The sequence below is a fragment of the Panicum virgatum genome, chromosome 9K (genome assembly GCF_016808335.1).
Source record: "Panicum virgatum strain AP13 chromosome 9K, P.virgatum_v5, whole genome shotgun sequence".
NCBI lineage: Eukaryota > Viridiplantae > Streptophyta > Magnoliopsida > Poales > Poaceae > Panicum > Panicum virgatum.
In genome coordinates this window covers 9,322,912-9,343,056 of record NC_053144.1, presented here as the reverse complement: position 1 = coordinate 9,343,056, position 20,145 = coordinate 9,322,912, and the positions used below count along the sequence as shown (strand labels likewise).

At 47.5% G+C, this 20,145-nt stretch overlaps 2 protein-coding genes across 2 annotated transcripts; both read left to right on the top strand.

Moving 5' to 3' along the window:
• The first annotated feature begins 6,744 nt into the window (after positions 1 to 6,744).
• On the top strand, positions 6,745 to 13,584 carry LOC120649947 (glutamate decarboxylase 1-like). The gene is made up of 8 exons (XM_039926887.1): positions 6,745 to 6,789; positions 6,820 to 6,979; positions 7,095 to 7,299; positions 11,753 to 11,953; positions 12,051 to 12,265; positions 12,391 to 12,644; positions 12,739 to 12,791; positions 12,911 to 13,584. The coding sequence occupies exons 2-8, from the start codon at positions 6,891 to 6,893 to the stop codon at positions 13,376 to 13,378; spliced, it is 1,485 nt and encodes a 494-aa protein (XP_039782821.1). The 5' UTR covers positions 6,745 to 6,789; positions 6,820 to 6,890; the 3' UTR covers positions 13,379 to 13,584.
• A 958-nt stretch (positions 13,585 to 14,542) lies between these two features.
• LOC120648513 lies at positions 14,543 to 15,859 on the top strand. The gene is made up of 4 exons (XM_039925274.1): positions 14,543 to 14,779; positions 14,850 to 15,189; positions 15,275 to 15,355; positions 15,437 to 15,859. The coding sequence occupies exons 2-4, from the start codon at positions 15,120 to 15,122 to the stop codon at positions 15,754 to 15,756; spliced, it is 471 nt and encodes a 156-aa protein (XP_039781208.1). The 5' UTR covers positions 14,543 to 14,779; positions 14,850 to 15,119; the 3' UTR covers positions 15,757 to 15,859.
• Positions 15,860 to 20,145: the final 4,286 nt, after the last annotated feature.

The following is a 20,145-nucleotide window of genomic DNA, read 5'->3' as shown; positions in this document are numbered from 1 at the left end:
TTTTGTTGCTGGAACAATTGTTATTGTTTATGCAACAAATAAAAATTATTTGTTACGAATTACACATATAAGTCTGTTTGTTGAGCTGATTAGGCCCAAAACAAAAAATTTGAAGTGGCGTGGGAGTCTCTAGCCCGCAGTGTTATTCTCTTCCACCAAATCAGCATCAGCCACCAGCACTAGCCAGCCAACAGAATTTTTATCACAACAAATCAGCATCAGTCATCAACCATCAGCCACGACTAGGCGAACTGAAAGTGCATGGTATGAAATCGGCGGTACGGCGGTGGTCGGCAAGCCGGCAAGCAAAACCGCGAGAGCGCGGGGTCACTTTGCGGTGACCAACGGCTTGATCCCGTGATAAGCCGTAACGGTGCGACGCGCAGGTGGGTGCTCATTCTTCTTTGGCAGATCGGAGCCTCGAAGGTGTACGGGGAAGGCGACGCCAGCCCGGTCAGCACGGGCACGAGCCGCCGTGGGAGGCATGTGCGTGAGTGCGTCCGCGACGCGTCCGTCGTCGAGGCCGAGCCGCATAATCCAAGTTGCCGTTGGGGAGGATTTGGTTAATCCATACCCATATCCAGAATTGTCCATATCCATTTACAATTATGTTGCCCACTGCACAGCTGTAATTCGATAGCATGCGAGGGCGAGGTCGACGAGCAGGCGGCCGCATCCGGAATCGCCGATCTTCACACAGTCTCACGCCTCGTGGCCACCCTCCGGAATCTGCAGTAACTCTCCCCTACCTTCCTGCGCTCCAACATTCCACTATTGAACTGTGGAAGCACAGCAACCGCAGGTCACTGTAGCTTCGATTTTCCTTTTTCTAAAGCACTCATCAGTCGTGGCCAAGAGAGAAGCAGAAAGAAAGAGAGGGAGGAGGGGGATCAGATTTGCTCCTGGTAGTCATTTTTTGGTGACGATGAATGCAAAGCTAGAGAGAGAGGGTGAGGGAGGGAGGGAGAGAGAGAGAAAGGAAGCGGGAGGTTGAAGACGATAGGGAAGAGATGAGATGAGATGAGCCGCTGCTTGCTGCCTTATTTATTTATTTTTAGAGTAAATGTTTCCCCCATTTTACTCAAACGAATAAAACGTTTACAAGTGTAAGCATCTGCGTATTGGAAGCGCGCCCGCTATATAGCCAACAAAAGGGAACATACATCACAGATCATGGGCTACCTCATTAAAACTACAAGCACCCCGCATCAACGAGTTTGCTGGCAGCACCCGCTGCACCCCCTCAAACATTGGTGAAGCATCCGTCTGAGGCCAAGTAAGACGCACAGGTTCTCTCGTCTTTCTGTCCATAGCTTCCGCGATCTCCCCCAAGCGTGCACCTTCCGAGTCCTTGCACATCACCCTCCATCTTCTTAACATTCTAGCCGCCTTGCTTAGAATCCTCTTCACATCCATCAACACAAGTCCCTGAAAACAAAGAGCATTTCTCATTTTCCAAAGGCTCCAAAGAATAGCAGAGATGCACATATTAGTAATGTAGTGTTTTTTGCGGCATAGCCACAATTTAGCAATGGAATCAAAGTCCGACAAAGGAGTCTCTAAGATGTCCGAACAAACATTCCAAATATTTGCAGCAACACAGCAACCAAAGAAGAGATGATTTACAAACTCCGGTTCTGCACAGAAAAGACAAGACTTGTTTTCGACATTTCTTCTCTTACTAAGGTTATCCCTAGTAAGGAGTTTATTATTGCTCAGTAACCAGAGAAAAACTTAGATTTTGGGAGGGATATTCAGCTTCCAAACCACAGGGGTGTGGATTGGTTGGACCCCTCTAAAGCTGATAACAGCATAAAGGGATTGGACTGAGTAAACCCCATTGGAATTAAAAGTCCAAATAGCTGAATCTGGTTCCTCAGAAAGGGTGATAGCACTCGTAATACCTAGGATTTCCTCCCATATCCTCATCACATAAGCCGACACGGTTCTCCTAAAAGTGAATTTAAGGTTTACCCCATCTCAACACTCAGAAATTGTGCTCTCTTTCTCATTAGCTAAGACATAAAGATGCCAGTATTGGATAGCAAGGCTAGAAGAGCCAAACCATCTATCCTCCCAGAAGCGGACATGTTGACCATTACCAATCTTCCAAGAATAACCCATCCGAGCTGCTTTAACCGCCCATAGAACACCTTTCCAGAAAGGAGAGGAGTTGATGTCAGGGCAGCAGAAGAGGTTAGGGTCATTAACTCTATATTTGAACTCTACTATTTTTTTCCAAAGGGCATTATCACTTAAGTGATACCTAGAAATCCAAGAGGCTAGCAGGCACAAGTTGAAGTTATGGAGGTCAGGGATGCCCATGCCTCCCACCTCTTTCCTCTGGGAAACAAGCTGCCAGTTGGCAAGATGGTACTTGCCCTCTCCCTCATGGTTATTCCATAAAAAGTGAGCCATTTGAGAGTTAATTGCATCAATAGCCCACTTGGGGAATTTGATTACAGAGAGTAGATAGGTGGGAATGCTAGCTAAACAGGATTTTAGAAGGGTTAAACGCCCCCCATAAGAGAGGAGTTTCCCCCTCCACCCAGCTACTCTCTTGATCACTTTGTCAACTATAGGTTGTATGTCTTCTCTTCTGAGCTTGTTAAAGTGAAGGGGTACACCCAGATAAGTAATAGGGAAAGTGCCAACTTTGCAGCAAAAGAGATTGGCAAAGGCATTAAGTTCGTCCTCATCCAACCCTACACCAATCATATCACTCTTCTCATAGTTTATTCTCATCCCAGAAAGCTGTTCAAAACAGGCCAGGAGCCATTTAAAATTCCTTGCCTTATCCAAAATTTTTTCCAAGAATAGCAAGGTGTCATCAACATATTGCAAACTAATTACTCCTCCAGAGCAAACCTCAGGCATAAGTCCTGAGATCAAGCCCTGCTCACCAGCTTTCATAAACATCTTGGTGAAGACATCAGCCACTAGGTTGAAAAGGAGGGGGGAGAGGGGGTCCCCTTGCCTCAAGCCTTTTCCAGTTTTAAAATAAACACCGTCCTCATTATTTATTCTAATACAAAGAGAGCCACCCTCACCACATTCCTAATCCAACCCACCCATTTTTCTCCAAAACCTCGAGACGTCAACATCTCATCCAAAAATTCCCAGCTCACCCTATCGTAGGCCTTCTCATAGTCAAGCTTGAAAATAATGCCACAATCTCGTTTTCTATGAACCTCATGTATAATTTCATGGGCTGATACTACACTCTCAAGGATATACCTGCTCTTAATAAAGGCAGATTGGTTTGAAGAAATCAGCTTATCACACAGATTGATTAACCTATTGTTCATAGCCTTGGAAAAAATTTTGAAACTGCAATTAAGTAGGCTGATAGGTCTGAATTTCTTCAAAGTTTTGGCATCCATTTCTTTAGGGATAAGAACAATTGAGGCATAATTAAGCCTAGAGAGATTTAACATCCCAGTTTCAAAAGCGGAAAACAGGGCTATTAAATCTAACTTGATAATATCCCAAAAGTGCTGGTAGAATAAAAAGGGGAGGCCATCAGGACCAGGAGCCCCTTCCGCATAAGAGTCAAAAACAGCTAGCTTAATTTCATCTTCAGAGAAGGGTGCCTCCAAAAAGCAATTATCTGCAGGAGAGACTTTATCCTCCTCTTTCCAGAAGTTGTCCCCCTAAAGAGAGACCCAAACTAGCTTCACGACAGAAAAGATTTTTATAATAATCTACTGCTAAATCAAGCATATCCTTAGTACTATCCACCATTCCAACAGGGCCCTCAAGGGCATGCCTTTTTTATTTATTTTGAGGGTGGGTATGGGTAAAACGGATATTATCTAGCAATACCCTATCTATACTCATATTTAGATGGGTAATCCATACCCTGCCCAAACTATGCGGATATGAGTTTGGATGCGGACAATGGGTACCCAGTGGCATCTAGACCGCTGATCCAACTGCTCGATCAAGATGTTTTTGACCCCGGGCACTGGATGCTGCCTGCCTTGACGCTTGACGGCCATGGGAACGCTGTAAATGCCGTGGAGAGCGAGAGGCTCATTGGTCCTCGCACGCGGCCAGGTCATGCGGTGCCTACTCGTACCACCCGAGCGGGACGGGGATCACGGAACGTTCTGCGGCAAAGTGCCATTTACCTGGCTTGAGGGAGGACCATGAAGCTTCTCGCGTTGGGCTTTCTATTCTGGAAGCCTTTTTGGCGCCAGAAAACTTGATCCACCAAGCCCACCTCGCCAGTTATTGTACCGTGAACTCCCCGTCGTCTGGACGGCTTTGCTGGTATATGGATGGTCTGAATCAGCACGGTGGTTGATTGACTAACGTGCAAAGTTATCGCATAAGCAGTTACGCCCTGACGACTTTGGAGGATTAATCGGGTGATCAGTGTGGGACGTAATTCCGGTACGTGTTGGAATGGTCTGTTCCGACCGTCGGTCAGACTCGATGCAGCTGCAGAACAGTAGTTTCTAGACGCGAGAGGAACTACTGATCCGCCTTGCAAAGAGGGTCATTCAGAGGGATAACGGGAAAATAGAAGGAAAGAAAAAACTACAGGCTCCAGCTGAATCCTTGGATGGTTTTATGGGTTTGTTGCATGATTACCGGCATGATAGGCTGCCTACTAACACAGCCACATGCTGGATGCAGCAGCATTTATCGCAGTTCAAGAACGGAAACGATCACTCGCTGTCACGTTGATCATGACAGGTTTGCGCGGATATTTTAGGCATTTAGAGCTGCGAGCGCCAGACTGAATAGGGACAGGAATGTTGAATACTCCTAGATCTAGTGGGGAAGTTTTTCGTGATCTAACACGGTAGTGGAGTATTAGGTCGGACTTTTGGATAAACAAGATGAGATATATTCCTGCTATGAAATCACATGTGTTGTCCAGCGGTCTGATTTTTTTTTGTGAATTTCCTGATTTTACAAGATTTAAAAATGTCGTTGCTTGTCCTTCGGTCCAAGTAATTGAGAATGCTAACCCGGCCGGAACCTGGGTTTTGTCTTGGTCAGGATTCCATGCAAATTGTCATGGGTGATGTCAGATTGTTCATTAGCATGAGCTCGGCCGCAGGGACCAGCGGACCAGTTGGAGTTGGTCGTCTAGAAAAAGGAGATTAGTTTTTGACGTATCTCTCAATAATTCATTGACTCAATTTAATATGGTAGAAATGTTTGGCTGTCACTTTGATTATGGGAAAACAACAGACAATAACTTAAATCCCATATATTCTCATTGACGAAGGCACGCATGTTCTCCAAGAGACTCTATTTCCATCCCAATTGTTAGGAATAGATATTCTGATAGAAAAATACTCTCCAAGAGCTTCTCTAAGTGGTTATCCAAATATAGACATCATCTATTCTGGATTTTTCGCTAGCCAAAGATAGATGACGAAAATAACTCTCTAGAGTATAAACACGATATAGAAAAACTGTTGGAGAGTAAACATGTATAGAAAATGATTTTTATGTAGATGACTCTCCAAATGATAATTTAGAGATTGAAATTTAGAAAGACTCTTGGTGATGTGAGTCTTTCTCTTTATCTATGCCAAGTGTAAAAGTAAAGCATACGAAGATTACTGAAACATGATTTGAGTTTTGCTCATAGCCTTGAATACTAATACATTCAGTAGGTGGCGAGATCATCATGAGAGTGTTGACCCAAAGCTCAAACGCACTAAGTCCTTTGTTTAAGCAAGCATTAGTCGCTGTTTTTTTTTGTAATAATGACCACTGGAGAAGGCATATTCTTACATAGATTTAACAGTGTTCGATCACCACTATGCAGATTGCGGAACATGATCCCCCCAACAACCACTCCAAAGTCCAAATTCCCATCGTGCCACAGTTTCTTTTACGTCTCGCACTATTTTTTCAGAGGGAGCGAGCTGATCCAGAGCTCCAAACCATAAGCCCTTTCTTTAAGCTAGGGTTGATTGCTTGTTTCGCTCCTTTTATATTGACAACTACTGGAGCAGACACGTTCTTCGCAATGATTAACCGTGTGTTGTAACGCCGATAGGCTCATGCGGAGGGAGAATAATGATCTCCCAACCACCACTCCAGTTTCCCATCGTGCCACACGCACGTCGCTTACAAATGAACGGGCCTTTGAAAATCTCAATCTGCCTATATATGGAAGAAACGATAGGTGCTGAAAGCGTGCAGGATTAAGGGTTACTGAAACGAGCCGTTTTCAAATCAGCAGAGGAGTTGTAAAGCGCGTAGATCGCAAAACAAGAGCGGAACCGATTATTGCTCGGCCCCACCGCCCATCACACATCACGCTTCCCCGGCATCAAGGAAACCAAACATCATTTACTTAGTCAAGGGTAATTTATAAAAGGAAAGCGACAAATACCATTTTTTCTAGAGGGAGGAAAAAAGGAAACGAGGAGGATACCGAGGAACGTGGAAGGAGCAAAGGAAAAAAAAACTTGTGAATATCTTTCCAAAAAAAAAACTTGTGAATGCGAAGACCGTGGCGGGGGGGAGGGGGCGATCGGTCAGAGGCACGGCCGGTGCACGACGCAGCTGCCCCGGGTAGAGACGGGCTCGGAGCGGAGCTCGCCGACCGGTTTCAGTTCACCCGCACCGTCGCCGCGGCCGCGGCGTCCTAATAAAACGAAAATTCAGCGAGCGCGTCCACCGTTTCTTGTTCCATTATTTAAAGTCCCGGAAAGCCAACAGCTACGACCGCGTCAGTTCTTGCTCATCACCCCCCCCCCCCCCCCCCCCCCTCCCCCAAGCCATCAGCGACTAATTGGAAGGCCCACTCAGAGCAGAGAGAGAGAGAGAGAGAGAGAGAGAGAGAGAGAGAGAGAGGAGCCTTACTTCTTCCTCCTCCCCGGCCGCCGGCGGCGAGAGATCGACGAGCGAGCGAGATGGTGCTGTCCCACGGCGTCGGCGGCGGCTCCGATGAGTCGGTGCACTCGACGTTCGCGTCCCGCTACGTCCGCGCCTCCCTCCCCAGGCACGTCGACCGACCGTCTCCTCCCGCGGCGGCTCGCCGCCGCCTAGCCCTTGCCGCTGTCGATGATATCATTACTGCTACCTTATTAATTAGCGACCTTCTATACATCTCGCAGGTTCCGGATGCCGGAGCAGTCGATCCCGAAGGAGGCGGCGTACCAGATCATCAACGACGAGCTGATGCTGGACGGGAACCCGCGGCTGAACCTGGCGTCCTTCGTCACCACGTGGATGGAGCCCGAGTGCGACAAGCTCATCCAGGCCTCCCTCAACAAGAACTACGTCGACATGGACGAGTACCCCGTCACCACCGAGCTCCAGGTACGCCGGCTCCCTTTATTAATTAATCTCGCTCCGTCGACCGGCCGTCGGCGTCGTCCCTCTCGCCTGATAGATGATCCCTGGATGGATGGATGGCTGCCAAGTCTCGAATCCCTTTTGCGCTGCCTGTTTGTGCCGGCGGCGACGGCGAGCCCCCTGTTTCTGATTGGTCCTCGCGGTGGAAACAGAACCCTGGTTTTTCATTGGCCCACTTGGCGTCTGATCTGGCCGCGGATATTTTAGTTTATTTTCGGAGAACAATCTGGCCTTGGATCCAGAAAACTAATGCTCAAACTGAAAGCAATCGAAAGCGATCGAGTACCCAAGGCATGCACATGCCCGTCAAAAGCCTCCGCCCAAGTTCCCATCTCTTCTCCCTGCTGCTCTCCGTCTCTTCCTCCGCTAGTCCGTCGATTACTCCATTTTCCCTTTCACTGTTTTGGAACGAGCACTGCTGCACTGGCCCCCATTTCTCCCGGATACCTGCCTTTGAAGCCTCGCGAGAACAAAGCGTAACGGAGAGAGCACGCTGGTCCGTGTAGCGTGCAGGAATTAGGGCCATGTTTGGATAAAACCATCAAAACTTTTGCACAAAAAGACGAATGCATGTATAAAGTACTAAACGAAGTTTATTTGCAAAACACTTTTAGGAATGGGGGTAATTTTTCGAGACGAATCTAATGAGCCAAGTTTCATCATTATTGGATACAGTGATGCTACAGTAACCGCGCTCAAACATCCTCTAATCATGCGGTCAAAGACCTCATTAGTTAGAGCAACTGCTACAGTACCACAGTTGTGGAGGTAATTTTATAATTAGACTTTATTTAATACCACTAATTAGTAGTCAAAGCATCGTTTCTCTCTCATCAAAACTTTTCCACCTTTCATCCAAACACGGCCCAGGATGGACCAGGCACGAAGAGGAAGCGCACTGGCAGCCTAGCAGTAGCAGCGATGTCGACAGAAATGAAAGCGTACAAGTGCCACGTGGTCAGACTGCGTGGCCGGCCGGGTACATCTCCTCGAGAGCAGGAACCTGAACGGCTGCACCTGCTCGTCGTCTTTTGCCTGCGGTGTTCGTGGGCCCTGTTTGGTTTTCTTTGCTGGCGAGTTTTAGAAAATTTTGACTACTAATTAATTATGGTGTTAAATAAAGTCAATTTATAAAATCAACTCCAAAACATCTGCGCTAGGAATCTAAAGAATCTAATTAGGCTTTTGACCGCGTGATTAGAGAATAGTTATTATAGCATCATTGTAGCCAATCATCGATTAATTATTGTTATTAAATTCGTCGTGAAAAATTATATCTATTTCTAAATTTTTTTTGCAAATAGACTTTGATTACCACTTCATATATGCGAGATTTCTTTCTCCGTTTGTTTACGTACACTAGAGGTTTCCAAACAAGGCCGTGGGCACCCAATTCTTTTCTGGTGTTTGCCTTGCCTGTCGGTGTCTGAAACCAAGAACGTGCGTGACCAGTGCCTGCCTTGCCTGCCAGAGTGCCAGCAGTGATTTCAGATCAGAGAGCCCGCTGCCGGCTGCTGGGTGCCAATTGGCCGGCGGTCGCCGTCGAGGATGGCCTGCTCCCGTAGCCGAGCCACCGCCCGCCAATCCCACGGCCGCCGGTGGCGCCGTGGCGGTGCTCCAATCCTTTCGGGTCGCCAGGACCAAACGCAAGATCATGAGGCGAGGCAGGAGGACCGAGGACGAGTTCAGATCGTGGAAAAGGCCACCGAGCTCGATCCTGACCTCCTGAAGTGTTCGACTAACCTGAATCAAAATTAGTGGGGCATGTTTAGTTTCCAAAAATTTTCCTACAGTAACCATCACATTGAATTTTTAGACATATACATAGAATATTAAATATAGTTGAAAAAATAATTTATTATACAGTTTAAGTGTAAACAACGAGACAAATCTTTTAAACCTAATTAGTTCATAATTGTATATTAATTAATTATTAAATAATAATAAAAATACTACAATACTAAAATCCAAAAAAAATTGCGAACTAAAGCCAATCTCAGTGGAAATGTCATAAGAGTGTCATGAACATTAAATTTGCTAACATGTACCAATAGTATGAGGAGAAAGAAGAGAAGAGTCATGAAATATGAGAGAAGTGTCATCACTATGACACTCTACTAGCACAATTCTTAAGATTTCAATCTAAATAACTGTATCGATAATACTTTCAAACCGGCGTGAACAAGGACCTAATCCTGGATCTGTGGCGCACGGGCCATGGAAAAGGTCATTGCCTCCTATCCACGAGGAGCCTGCTGTAGCACAGTGTTATCCGTCCTGCTTTTGGGAAACAGTTCCTTTGCATTATTGACTGCAGAGTACATCTTCACTGTACAACTCCACGTGTGCTGCCGCAGCCGGTGTATCCGGCTATCCGCGGGTAGCGCTTGCGGCTTGCCCCACTTGCCGGTGGTCGCCGGTCGCGGTCGAGAACTGCCTGCGACTCACCGGCGTTCGGCCAACTTGGGTTCTGTTTGGTTTGGTTTACCATATGTAGCACAAAAATTTTGACTAATAATTAGAAGTACTAAATAAAAGTAATTTATAAAAATAACTTCACAGCCCTGCGCTATTTCGCGAGACGAACCTAATGGGTTTTTTGACCGCACGATTAGAGGATGGTTACTATAATATTACTGTAGCTAATCATCGATTAATTCCTATCATTAGATTCGTCGTGAAAAGTTACACCCATCTGTAAAAAAAATTTGCAAATAAACTTCGTTTATAAAATTTTTTTCTCGGGAATTATGTGTTCTGATATAATAGGGAAAACCAAACAGGCCTTGCTATCCCTGCAGCTGGCTCCCACTGTCCCTTTGGCATTTACCCCGTCCCGAGGCACCTGAGAATAAACTACGGCAAGAAAACAAACCGGGGTGGCTTCTTGGCCCAATGAGATTCTTCTCTCAGAGAGAGAAAAAAAAAGAAGGATATCCGAAGAGATCTGCTGGCCCGCTGCTATCCACAAAAGCAAAGATGGGACAAATGCTAGTGGGACTGGTGCTGGGGAGATATGGTAGTGTTGGTCATTCGCACGGCCGAAAGGCGGAGCTGAGGGCACATTTTAAAAAGGCTACAACTCTAACATGCCCTTTTTGAATGAAAAATGTGTCATTAAGGAACAACAAAATTAGGAGAGCCAAGAGGGAAGAGGCCAAGTTGCGCTTTTGGTTCAAGCTGTGACCTTTTGTGATATCAGAGCATCTCCAAGAGTTTGCCATATTTTATTTGTCATATCTTGTGTTTTGCCAACTTCTAAAAAGATATGCCAAGTAAAAAAAGAGGTTATCTCCAACAGTTTGGCATAATTCACTTGCCAAATCCAGATCTAACTTACATCAGGAACCCTGAGAGATAAACAAAATTATATTTATGCACTTTCACATCTTGAAAAATTAAATCAGTAACCCTTCTCTGTTATTTATTTCTTTTTTCACCCTTTCACCTGACTAGAAACCACGATGCCAACCGCGCGCCGCGCGCGTATATTTACGCGCTGGAGGCTGTTTTTTCCCAAGTTGCCAAAAATTGCCAAGTCTTTTGCCAAACTGTTGGAGGAGTATTTTTAACGTTTTTATCAAAAATCAAAGATGACAACTCGATTTGCCAAACTGCTGGAGATGCTCAGGAGTTCGGGACACCTGCCTGGATCAGACATTTGGGTTAGGTCAGGAGGCGCTCCGAAAGCGAAGATTGACCTGAAAAAGAAAATACTGTGATGATTCGTGGCGGGCGCGCATGAATCGTGGAGAGACACCTGCATCGATCCACGGCCATTCCTTTTTTTTTTCGGGAACACCGGCCATTCCTTTTGTTTTTTTGCGGGAACACCGGCCATTCCTTGAAGCACAAGCCCAACACTATCTTTCCCCCAACTACTATTCGAATGGTTTTAGCATTGGATTCCAAACTTTAACCAGTGTGAAATCTCAGCACCCGTTCGTTGGGGAAAAAAATCTCAACACCCATCTACGAATTCTTCTTTTTTGGGAAATATTAAGCGCTATAATGACAGTTCCCTCTGTAGTGTGGATAGGGGTGGTAATAGGTCATGATCCTAGTAGTCTCTTCACAGCCCAACAAGGCTCTTAAATATTTTAGTTTAAAATTGTATAAGATTAGAGCCCGACCCTTTTAGGGCCCGACCCTTAGATTTTCTAGTACAAAATATTGAGCCCTTTACGACCCAAGTGTGGTATTTGCAAATTGCAACAGCTTTTTTCAATTTCTTAAGATTGACGATTTCTTTGAGAAATGTTTTTTTAAAAAATATTTTCTTAAAATAATGATTGTGAGTCAAAAGTTCTCCCTATTCTGAAATTAGAAAAAAAATATTTGTACTGTCCAAGGGGAAATGCACCGTGACCATCGTTTTGAATCTTAACTAATTTTAAACTGATCGGTGATTCTACAGAATCGGTGCGTGAACATGATCGCCCATCTGTTCAACGCCCCTCTCGGCGATTCTGAAACTGCCGTCGGGGTCGGCACCGTCGGCTCGTCCGAGGCCATCATGCTCGCCGGGCTGGCGTTCAAGAGGCGTTGGCAGAACAAGATGAGGGCCGCCGGCAAGCCCTGCGACAAGCCTAACATCGTCACCGGCGCCAACGTCCAAGTAAGCAGAAATCGCAACGCCCAATTTTGGTATATGTGCCAGTGCTAGTTTATTTCCACTGGATAGATCTTCTGAATAATTGGCTGGGGAAATGCAGGTCTGCTGGGAGAAGTTCGCGCGTTATTTCGAGGTGGAGCTCAAGGAGGTGAAGCTGAGCGAGGGGTACTACGTCATGGACCCGCACAAGGCCGTGGACATGGTGGACGAGAACACCATCTGCGTCGCCGCCATCCTCGGCTCCACGCTCAACGGCGAGTTCGAGGACGTGAAGCTGCTCAACGACCTGCTCACCCAGAAGAACGCCGAGACAGGGTAACTGCTGGCACTCTCTACCCGTGCAAGCGAGCTCAGCTCAATGTTTCGATGTGCTGCACACGTGTGGTTACTTGCCAGCCGTGCGATCCTGACCGATGAGCTCGATCTGAACGCGCACGCAGCTGGGACACGCCGATCCACGTGGACGCGGCGAGCGGCGGGTTCATCGCGCCGTTCCTGTACCCGGAGCTGGAGTGGGACTTCCGTCTGCCGCTGGTGAAGAGCATCAACGTCAGCGGGCACAAGTACGGCCTCGTCTACGCCGGCATCGGATGGTGCATCTGGAGGAGCAAGGAGGACCTGCCGGAAGAGCTCATCTTCCACATCAACTACCTGGGCGCCGACCAGCCCACCTTCACCCTCAACTTCTCCAAAGGTCTCTTTTAACTTCATTATTCTGGCCTGTTCCCCCCTGTGCACACACCACAGTGATCTGGCTGTTGTGCTCACGGCGCCCACCATGATTTCAGGTTCCAGCCAAGTCATCGCACAGTACTACCAGCTGATCCGCCTTGGCTTTGAGGTAAAATTTGCCATCGCTTATACTTGCTGATACCGTCAATGGATTATGTGTGTAACAGAGTATTCTGATTTTTTTAAAAAACAAAAAAATAAAAAAACGTGTGCTTCCTTCCAATGCAGGGTTACAAGAACATCATGGAGAACTGCCAGGAGAACGCGATGGTGCTGAAGCAGGGCCTGGAGAAGACGGGGCGGTTCAACATCGTGTCCAAGGACACCGGCGTGCCGCTGGTGGCCTTCTCCCTCAAGGACAGCAGCCGGCACAACGAGTTCGAGATCTCCGACTTCCTGCGCCGCTTCGGGTGGATCGTGCCGGCCTACACCATGCCCCCCGACGCGCAGCACGTGACGGTGCTCCGCGTGGTCATCCGCGAGGACTTCAGCCGCACCTTCGCCGAGCGCCTCGTGCTCGACATCGAGAAGGTGCTGCACGAGCTGGACGCGCTGCCCGCCCGCGCCCCCAGCGGCGACCTCGCCGCGCTCGCCGCCGCCGAGGCCAGCCAGAGGGAGATGGACAAGCAGCGCGAGGTCATCTCGCTCTGGAAGAGGGCCGTCCTGGCCAAGAAGAAGATCAACGGCGTCTGCTAATAAGCAACGACGCGACCGATGCATGTATATGGCCTATGGGGTGCGGTGCAGGCCAGTTGCTGTACCAACCGAAATTACCCTCTTTTATCTTTTTCTTCTTCTTAATTTCCGGTGAAAATTGTCGTGTATTGTGTTTTACCCCTGATGGAGGCTGCAATTTGTCGACGTTAATTTTGAGAGGACGGAGTTGCTCCCGCTTGGTATGATGTAGTGAGTGTATTATGTTACGTGCTGGGCACCGGTTTCTTTTTTTTTTGGGGGGGGGGGGGGGGGGACATGCTGGGCACCGGTTTCATGAATATTGGTTTTGTAATATTTGTTCAAGTTAATAATAAACTACTAGTAAGATGGACCTGCAAGTAAGTTATTTTCAAAGGATGGAACTGTTAAATTTTAACGTGAGGGCTTCGACGCTTCTGCTTTTTGGGCCAGGAAATTTTCTCCATAGCCCATCGTCGTAGTCGTAGACATAATATGAGGTCACAAGCCCACCCGACCCCTGGCCTCTCCTTTGGTTTTCTTTTCCTTCGCTGCGAGTTTATATATATATATATATATATATATATATATATATATATATATATATATATATATATATATATTCGATTTATCAAAAATATATGTTGTGATTTTTTTTTCAAAAATGTCACCCAGCCGCCGGTTCATCCGGCGGAAGGTTGTTACCGCCGGATGAACCGGCGGTAGGATCGTACCGCCGTGGGCCGTGGTGGGCCGGAGCTTACCGCCGGTTGAAACGGCGGAAGGTTGTTACCGCCGGATGAACCGCCGGTAGGATCGTACCGCCGTGGGCCGTGGTGGGCCGGAGCTTACCGCCGGATCATCCGGCGGTAGGTTCCACCTACCGCCGTTTCAACCGGCGGTAAGTTCCACGTATTAAACTGCGCGCGCCCGCTCCCCCAGCGCCGCCGCCCTCTCGCTCTGCCCACGCCGCCGCCCGCCCTCGCCGCCGGCCGCCCGCCCCGGTTATGAGGCAGTTCGGTCTCTACCTGCAGACCCCGGTCCCGATTGTGCACTCAGTGGAGGCCCACATCCATAGGTACCGAATAAATAGTTCTGTTAATAATTCATCATTTTTTATAACCTACCATTTAGCATTGAATCGCTCAAGCTTTCTATTATAGGTGGACACGGCAGGATCAGCCACCAGGCTCGCGGTGGGCCGACAAGGTCCGTCCTTACGTCGACTCTTGGGCCGCGGCCCTCGACGACGTCGTTTTCGAGGATCGGCCGCACAGCGACGAGGCGTTCGCGGACTACCTACGGTGGTACCTGCCGAGGACGCGCACACGGGTCGTGCACGTTCCACCAGAGGCTCCGATCGAGGCCGCAAGGGTGTCGGAGACGTACCCCGTAGTTCGAGACCAGAACTTCGCCATAGCGGTACGTTTCTCTGATTGATTTTGCAGTAAAAAAACTGGTTGCATATGATGTTACTACTTTCTCGGTACAGTACGATGTCATACGAGCGATTGAGTCCGAGGCTTCGTCGAGTATAGGCCAGTACCATGACATGACGCCCGCCCAGCACCAGAGCACGCTGCAGAAGATCGTCGATATGTGCAAGCGATTCCGATGAGCCGTGACCTGTCGTGAGGACGACACCTTCCTCCCACCTCGCAGTTCGGGGCCGGTTCCTGTGACCGGTCCATCGTCACGACGGTCTGCACCTGCGGCACAGTCAGGTCCACCGCCACCGCCACCGCCACCGCCACCTGACACGATGGCGACACCTTCGGGTTCTGCAGTTCGGCCCACGTACGTGCCGCGACCGGCACATTTGTACTCGGCAGGTAAATCATACTCTAACCTCGTGTCACTTACAATACCGTAACAGGTAAAACTTTATTCATTAACTTGTACTTCTTATTCGTGTAGCGCCCGGCTCGTCGCTGTTTCCGTCGATGGATCCCTACGACGCTGGATCTTCGTCTCTTCGTCGTCCAATACACGATTTAGGTACGTCTAAGACCAGTTGTTAATTTGCGGTAACAAGTGCATTTTTAATTGAATATTGATGGATTGAAGTTTGTGAATCAGAGTACCGGCAGGTGGGAGGGACAGACGACGATGAGGAGATTCAGGAGGTGGACGACCTCGCGCAGATGGAGTGGGTGAACACGTTCTTCTCTTCTGCACCGACGCAGGAGGTCGTCGGCACTTCACAGCTGGGGGGTGCCCCACTCGCGATGCAGGACTACAGTCAGGTGGAGCAGACGCCTGTTCCTGAGCAGGGTCATCGGTCCACTCGCCAGACCATCCCACCGGAGCCACTGACGTACTCGCAGCACCACACTAGGGCGGGCCAGGCTGCAGAGCGACGTGGCAGGAGGAGAGGGGGCAAGCGTGGACGCATCTAGTTTACAGGTTGTAGCTTGTTAATTACTTTGTTCCGTCATACTATGTTATGTATGCATGTGCAGACTATGATTTGATGTGTCCATTACGTACCATTATGATGAGTTGGCCGGTGCAATATTTCGGGCGATGGTATATGTCCGTGCAGTGAAATTATGATTTGATATGTCGGGGCAGTGCAATAATCACGAGTGAGCGCTGTGGAGCGTGCAAGTGCTGAAGTCATGAGCAGTGAGACGTCGTGTTGTTGTTTAAAGTGGGAGGAGTGAGCGGTGTTGAGCGTGCGAGGGTACAAATCAAGAGCAACGAGAGGTCGTGTCCGTGTTTAAAGTGGTAGGAGTGAGCGCTGTGGAGCGTGCGAATACAGTAGGCTTTTCATGTGTATTTACACTCCACACTTCGGGTATCAGACCTTTGTGCGCCTATAAATACTCACAAGCTTGTGAACTCCCAGCACCACTCAAACACCAAAGCTCATTGTATACCCAATGTCTGGAGGTGGGTCTAGCGGGAAGAATTACTACGGTTTTGGGAAAGGAAAAGGGAGAAGAAAGGGAGACCCCATAATATGGGAGGGGCCTCTTGGACCGGATTCCTTTCCGGAACCAGTGTTTGAGTTTCCGCCACAGCACAAGAGTGAATTTACCAATGAAACTCCTCTTCTACAATACGATAACCATAGAGAAACGTGGCCAAAATGCAGACATGGTGAGGACTGCTTAGTGCAGATGTGCACCGACGGGATGGATGGCGGTCAGCATTTCTTCAAATGCCCACACGCATGGGTAATGCTCGGTTGTTTTATTTCTTTATCTTCATTGAGACACCTTACATGAAATTTGTTTTGCAGTCTTCAGATGCTCCAGAAAACTGTGGGTTTACCAGGTGGGTCGATCCTGCACCAATTGATTCAGTTCAGGAGTTCATCGAGAACCTCCAGATAAAGATCTTTGATCTGGAGTGCAAGGTGAACCATTATGAGGAAGTGAGCGAGGGTAACAAAGACGACGTAGATGATGATACCAGCAATGCTGCCGCTTCACAAGATGAACCATGCACTATTCCTTACTGCAACTGCCCTTGTCACAAGAACAAGGGCACTGCCCCTCCGGTACCACCGCCTGCGCAACCTGCAATGGGTGGATACTGCGGAGAAGGCTCAACGCAGTTTGCTACGTATGGGTACTGCTATTAGTACTACCTAGTCCAAGTGACATGCTGCATCGTTGTATTTGTTGGGTTTTTTAAATTACCTAAGACATGTTAGCTTAGATCAGAATTTGTTTACCATAGTTGCAACGGGTTCTGCCATACCACTGTATTTCTGCTGTGTGTTTCATTAACATTGTATTATGATGTAATTTCTATGGTTAACATTGTGACGATTACGCCGGTACCGTGTAGTGTTCCGGGCGATGGGATGTGTCAGGGCAGTGCAATAATCACGAGTAGGTCGATGCAGTGACAGTACAACGAGTTTAAAGTGGGCGATGCGATGAGTAGGTCGATGCAATAATCCGTGTTTAAAGTGGTAGCAGTGAACGCTGTGGAGCGTGCGAGTACTGATGGTACGAGCAGTGAGAGATCCTGTTGTTGTTTTTTGTGGAATGAGTGCACACTGTGGAGCGTGCGAGTGCAGAACCGTGGACGACTGTGGAGCAGTGAGAGGTAATATCTGTGTTCAAAGTGCTTGGATATGCAAACAGCCCTGCGTCTATAAAAGAGCACCTTGTGGTTCCTGAGAGCACAGACTTGCAATTCAGTTTCCACTTTTTTTAATTAGCCCAACCAAACAGCTATGAGCTCCTCATTCTCCCGGACAGCTTTCCGTCGGGAAATGGAGGCTAATTTAGGACCCTCTCCTAACGATCCCAATAGATGTATTACAGATTGCAAGGTATGGCCGAAAGGTGTAGAGCCACCCAATTGCTATTGTCAAATGCGTTGGGTTCCGAATATATCTCGTGATTACGAGACTTTTGGCCAGAGGTATTGGTGTTGCAAGAATATCGAGGAAGTCCAAAAAAGAGGTGCAACATCACAGGTATAGATTAATTTGTAAATATGCTTTTATTATTTTTATTAATTTTGAATCGTTTCTTATTTGCAAAAGTATGCTGGTGATGACACGCATACTCATTGGTGTCATTTCCATGAGTGGATTGACACGTGGATCACTCATCGTGATCAGGAATATATGGAGTGGTTAAAGAAGGTGAATGAAGATTTACGCAAAGGCGAGCATGCAAAACCAGACATCGCGGGACGTGATAAAGGTACTGCCCGTGAATGATTGATGTTGTACTGCTCCGTCTGAATATATAATGTAACGTTTGTTCGAATTACCTAAGGCATGTTAGGTTTAGTATTGGACCTCGTTACCATAGTATGCAACAGGTCCTGACATGCCATGTCATGTGTTCTGTGCGTTGAATTGTGTGGACCACTATTTAATTTGTGTTCAATGTTTGAACGGTGATTGTTTTCATTGTTTTTATTGTGTGTACTGGCCGATATATGCCAATGGAGTTGTCATCGCATCGGTCTGAAAAGTTTATTTATAGGGAAATGCTTCTGAATAATTTAGTTGCAGCTAGTACAAATTACACAATGCAGATTAATTTGACATTGAAATTACAATAACAATTGCACTGGCATGTACATGGAACACGCTAACGTCGTGTTCCATCTAGACCTAACATGCCTTAGGGAATATGAAATTCGAACATTACATGATAGTCATCTACTGAGTGCACCGAGGATACTTCCCCTTCCTAATAGCCTCGGGTCCCGCCTCCTTCGCACGGCGGGCCCTCTCTCGCTTCCTCTCCCTATCAGCTTCACGCTCCTCCGTCTGCCGACGTTCCACTTCTGCGAACCTCTTCTCGATCTCTTCTTTATCTTTCTTGCGCTTCTCCTCCATTTTTTCCTCTTGCAGCATTCGCTGCCACCTTTCCGCAGCCCACCTTGCTTTGCGCTCAACGTGTTCCTTAGCTTCGGTCGATTGCTCCGTGTCCAGCCACTGTATGAAATCACAAAGAGGTGGTGGACTCTATTTCCAAGCCGAGTTAGAATTAACATACTGAACTCCGAAGACGCAAACTACATAATGCGAGGTGATACCTTCGCTTTGTCCTTGCCGTAGCGCTTTGGCGGATCGTACTCGTAGTTCTCACACATGAAGAACCTCCTGCCGAAGTCATCGCCCAAAACTTTGGACTCCATCAGCTTGCACAACGAACCGCAGAAGCACATTGGAACCTGCACTCCTTGAGGCACATGTTCTCTAATCTTGTTCCACGGAATGTAGGTAGAACCAGAGGAAGACATGGTGGCCGTGCGTGGATGGTTAAAAACTTCGTATGAGATGGCTACTGACTTCATATGAGATGGGGCGATGTTTTATTTATAGATGGAGCTATTTGGTCTATAGGCATGGTTCACGCATGTCTATCGCCGTTTGAAACGGCGGTAGGTACTCCCACATTTTTAATTATAGTGGGGGTGCTGAAGAATCTAATGCAAGGTGACAGGACATCGAAATCGTAATTGAAACTCATGAATATCTCATGAAAATATATTTTCACAGACTATTAGAGTTAAATCTAATTTGTATAAATTTAAAAAAAATATTTCCCTAACCTCCGCTATCTCTATTATTTTCTGAAATATCTCTAAACGTAAAGAAAATAATTATAGTTCAGACAGTCTTTAAAATAATTATACAATTAATTACAGTAGTGAAAGCATATAAAATAATTAAAAATAAATTGTGGGAACACCTACCGCCGTTTCAAACGGCGGTAGGGCGCTGCCGTCTACAGGGCAGCTACAGCCGGCTGCTACAGCGCGGCGGTAGCACTTACCGCCGGTTCGTTTGGAGGTAAGGAGCTACCGCCGGATCAAACGGCGGTAGGTTCCATGGGCCGTGGGCCAAGGATCTTACCGCCGGTTCATCCGGCGGTAGCTCCTTACCGCCAAACGAACCGGCGGCAGGGTGACATTTTTGGAAAAAAAAATATAGCCACATATATTTTTGATAAATCGAATAAAAAAAATAAAAAAATTCCTTCGCTGCCGTCCAGTGCAGGTGAACCGGCCCAAACTGGCTTCCCTGTTCTTCTATATGGTGCCGTCTGCACAGCAGCACATCAGTAATGCCATTCCAATTTCCATCCAATCCAATGACCGCAAAAAAAAAAAGCTATCCCATCCAACACCGCCGCTCACAACCGCCTTATAGCACCTAGCCACCTCTGGGTGATGCTGTGATGCAGGCACACCATGGGGTGCTTCACGTTCCACTTTCTTGGACGATGCGTAGTACAAGTGTACAACACATCTGTACACCTGGAAAGTTCGAACCACCCCACACGCACGCACGCACTCGC

Excerpts from the sequence above, each read along its gene's own strand:
- LOC120649947 (XM_039926887.1), top strand. The coding sequence starts at position 6,891 with ATGGTGCTGTCCCACGGCGTCGGCGGCGGCTCCGATGAGTCGGTGCAC. Across the intron at positions 6,980-7,094 it reads GTCCGCGCCTCCCTCCCCAG|GTTCCGGATGCCGGAGCAGT; the intron begins GCACGTCGACCG and ends TACATCTCGCAG. Across the intron at positions 12,645-12,738 it reads CACCCTCAACTTCTCCAAAG|GTTCCAGCCAAGTCATCGCA; the intron begins GTCTCTTTTAAC and ends CCATGATTTCAG.
- LOC120648513 (XM_039925274.1), top strand. The coding sequence starts at position 15,120 with ATGGCGACACCTTCGGGTTCTGCAGTTCGGCCCACGTACGTGCCGCGA. Across the intron at positions 15,190-15,274 it reads GGCACATTTGTACTCGGCAG|CGCCCGGCTCGTCGCTGTTT; the intron begins GTAAATCATACT and ends TTATTCGTGTAG. Across the intron at positions 15,356-15,436 it reads TCGTCCAATACACGATTTAG|AGTACCGGCAGGTGGGAGGG; the intron begins GTACGTCTAAGA and ends TTTGTGAATCAG.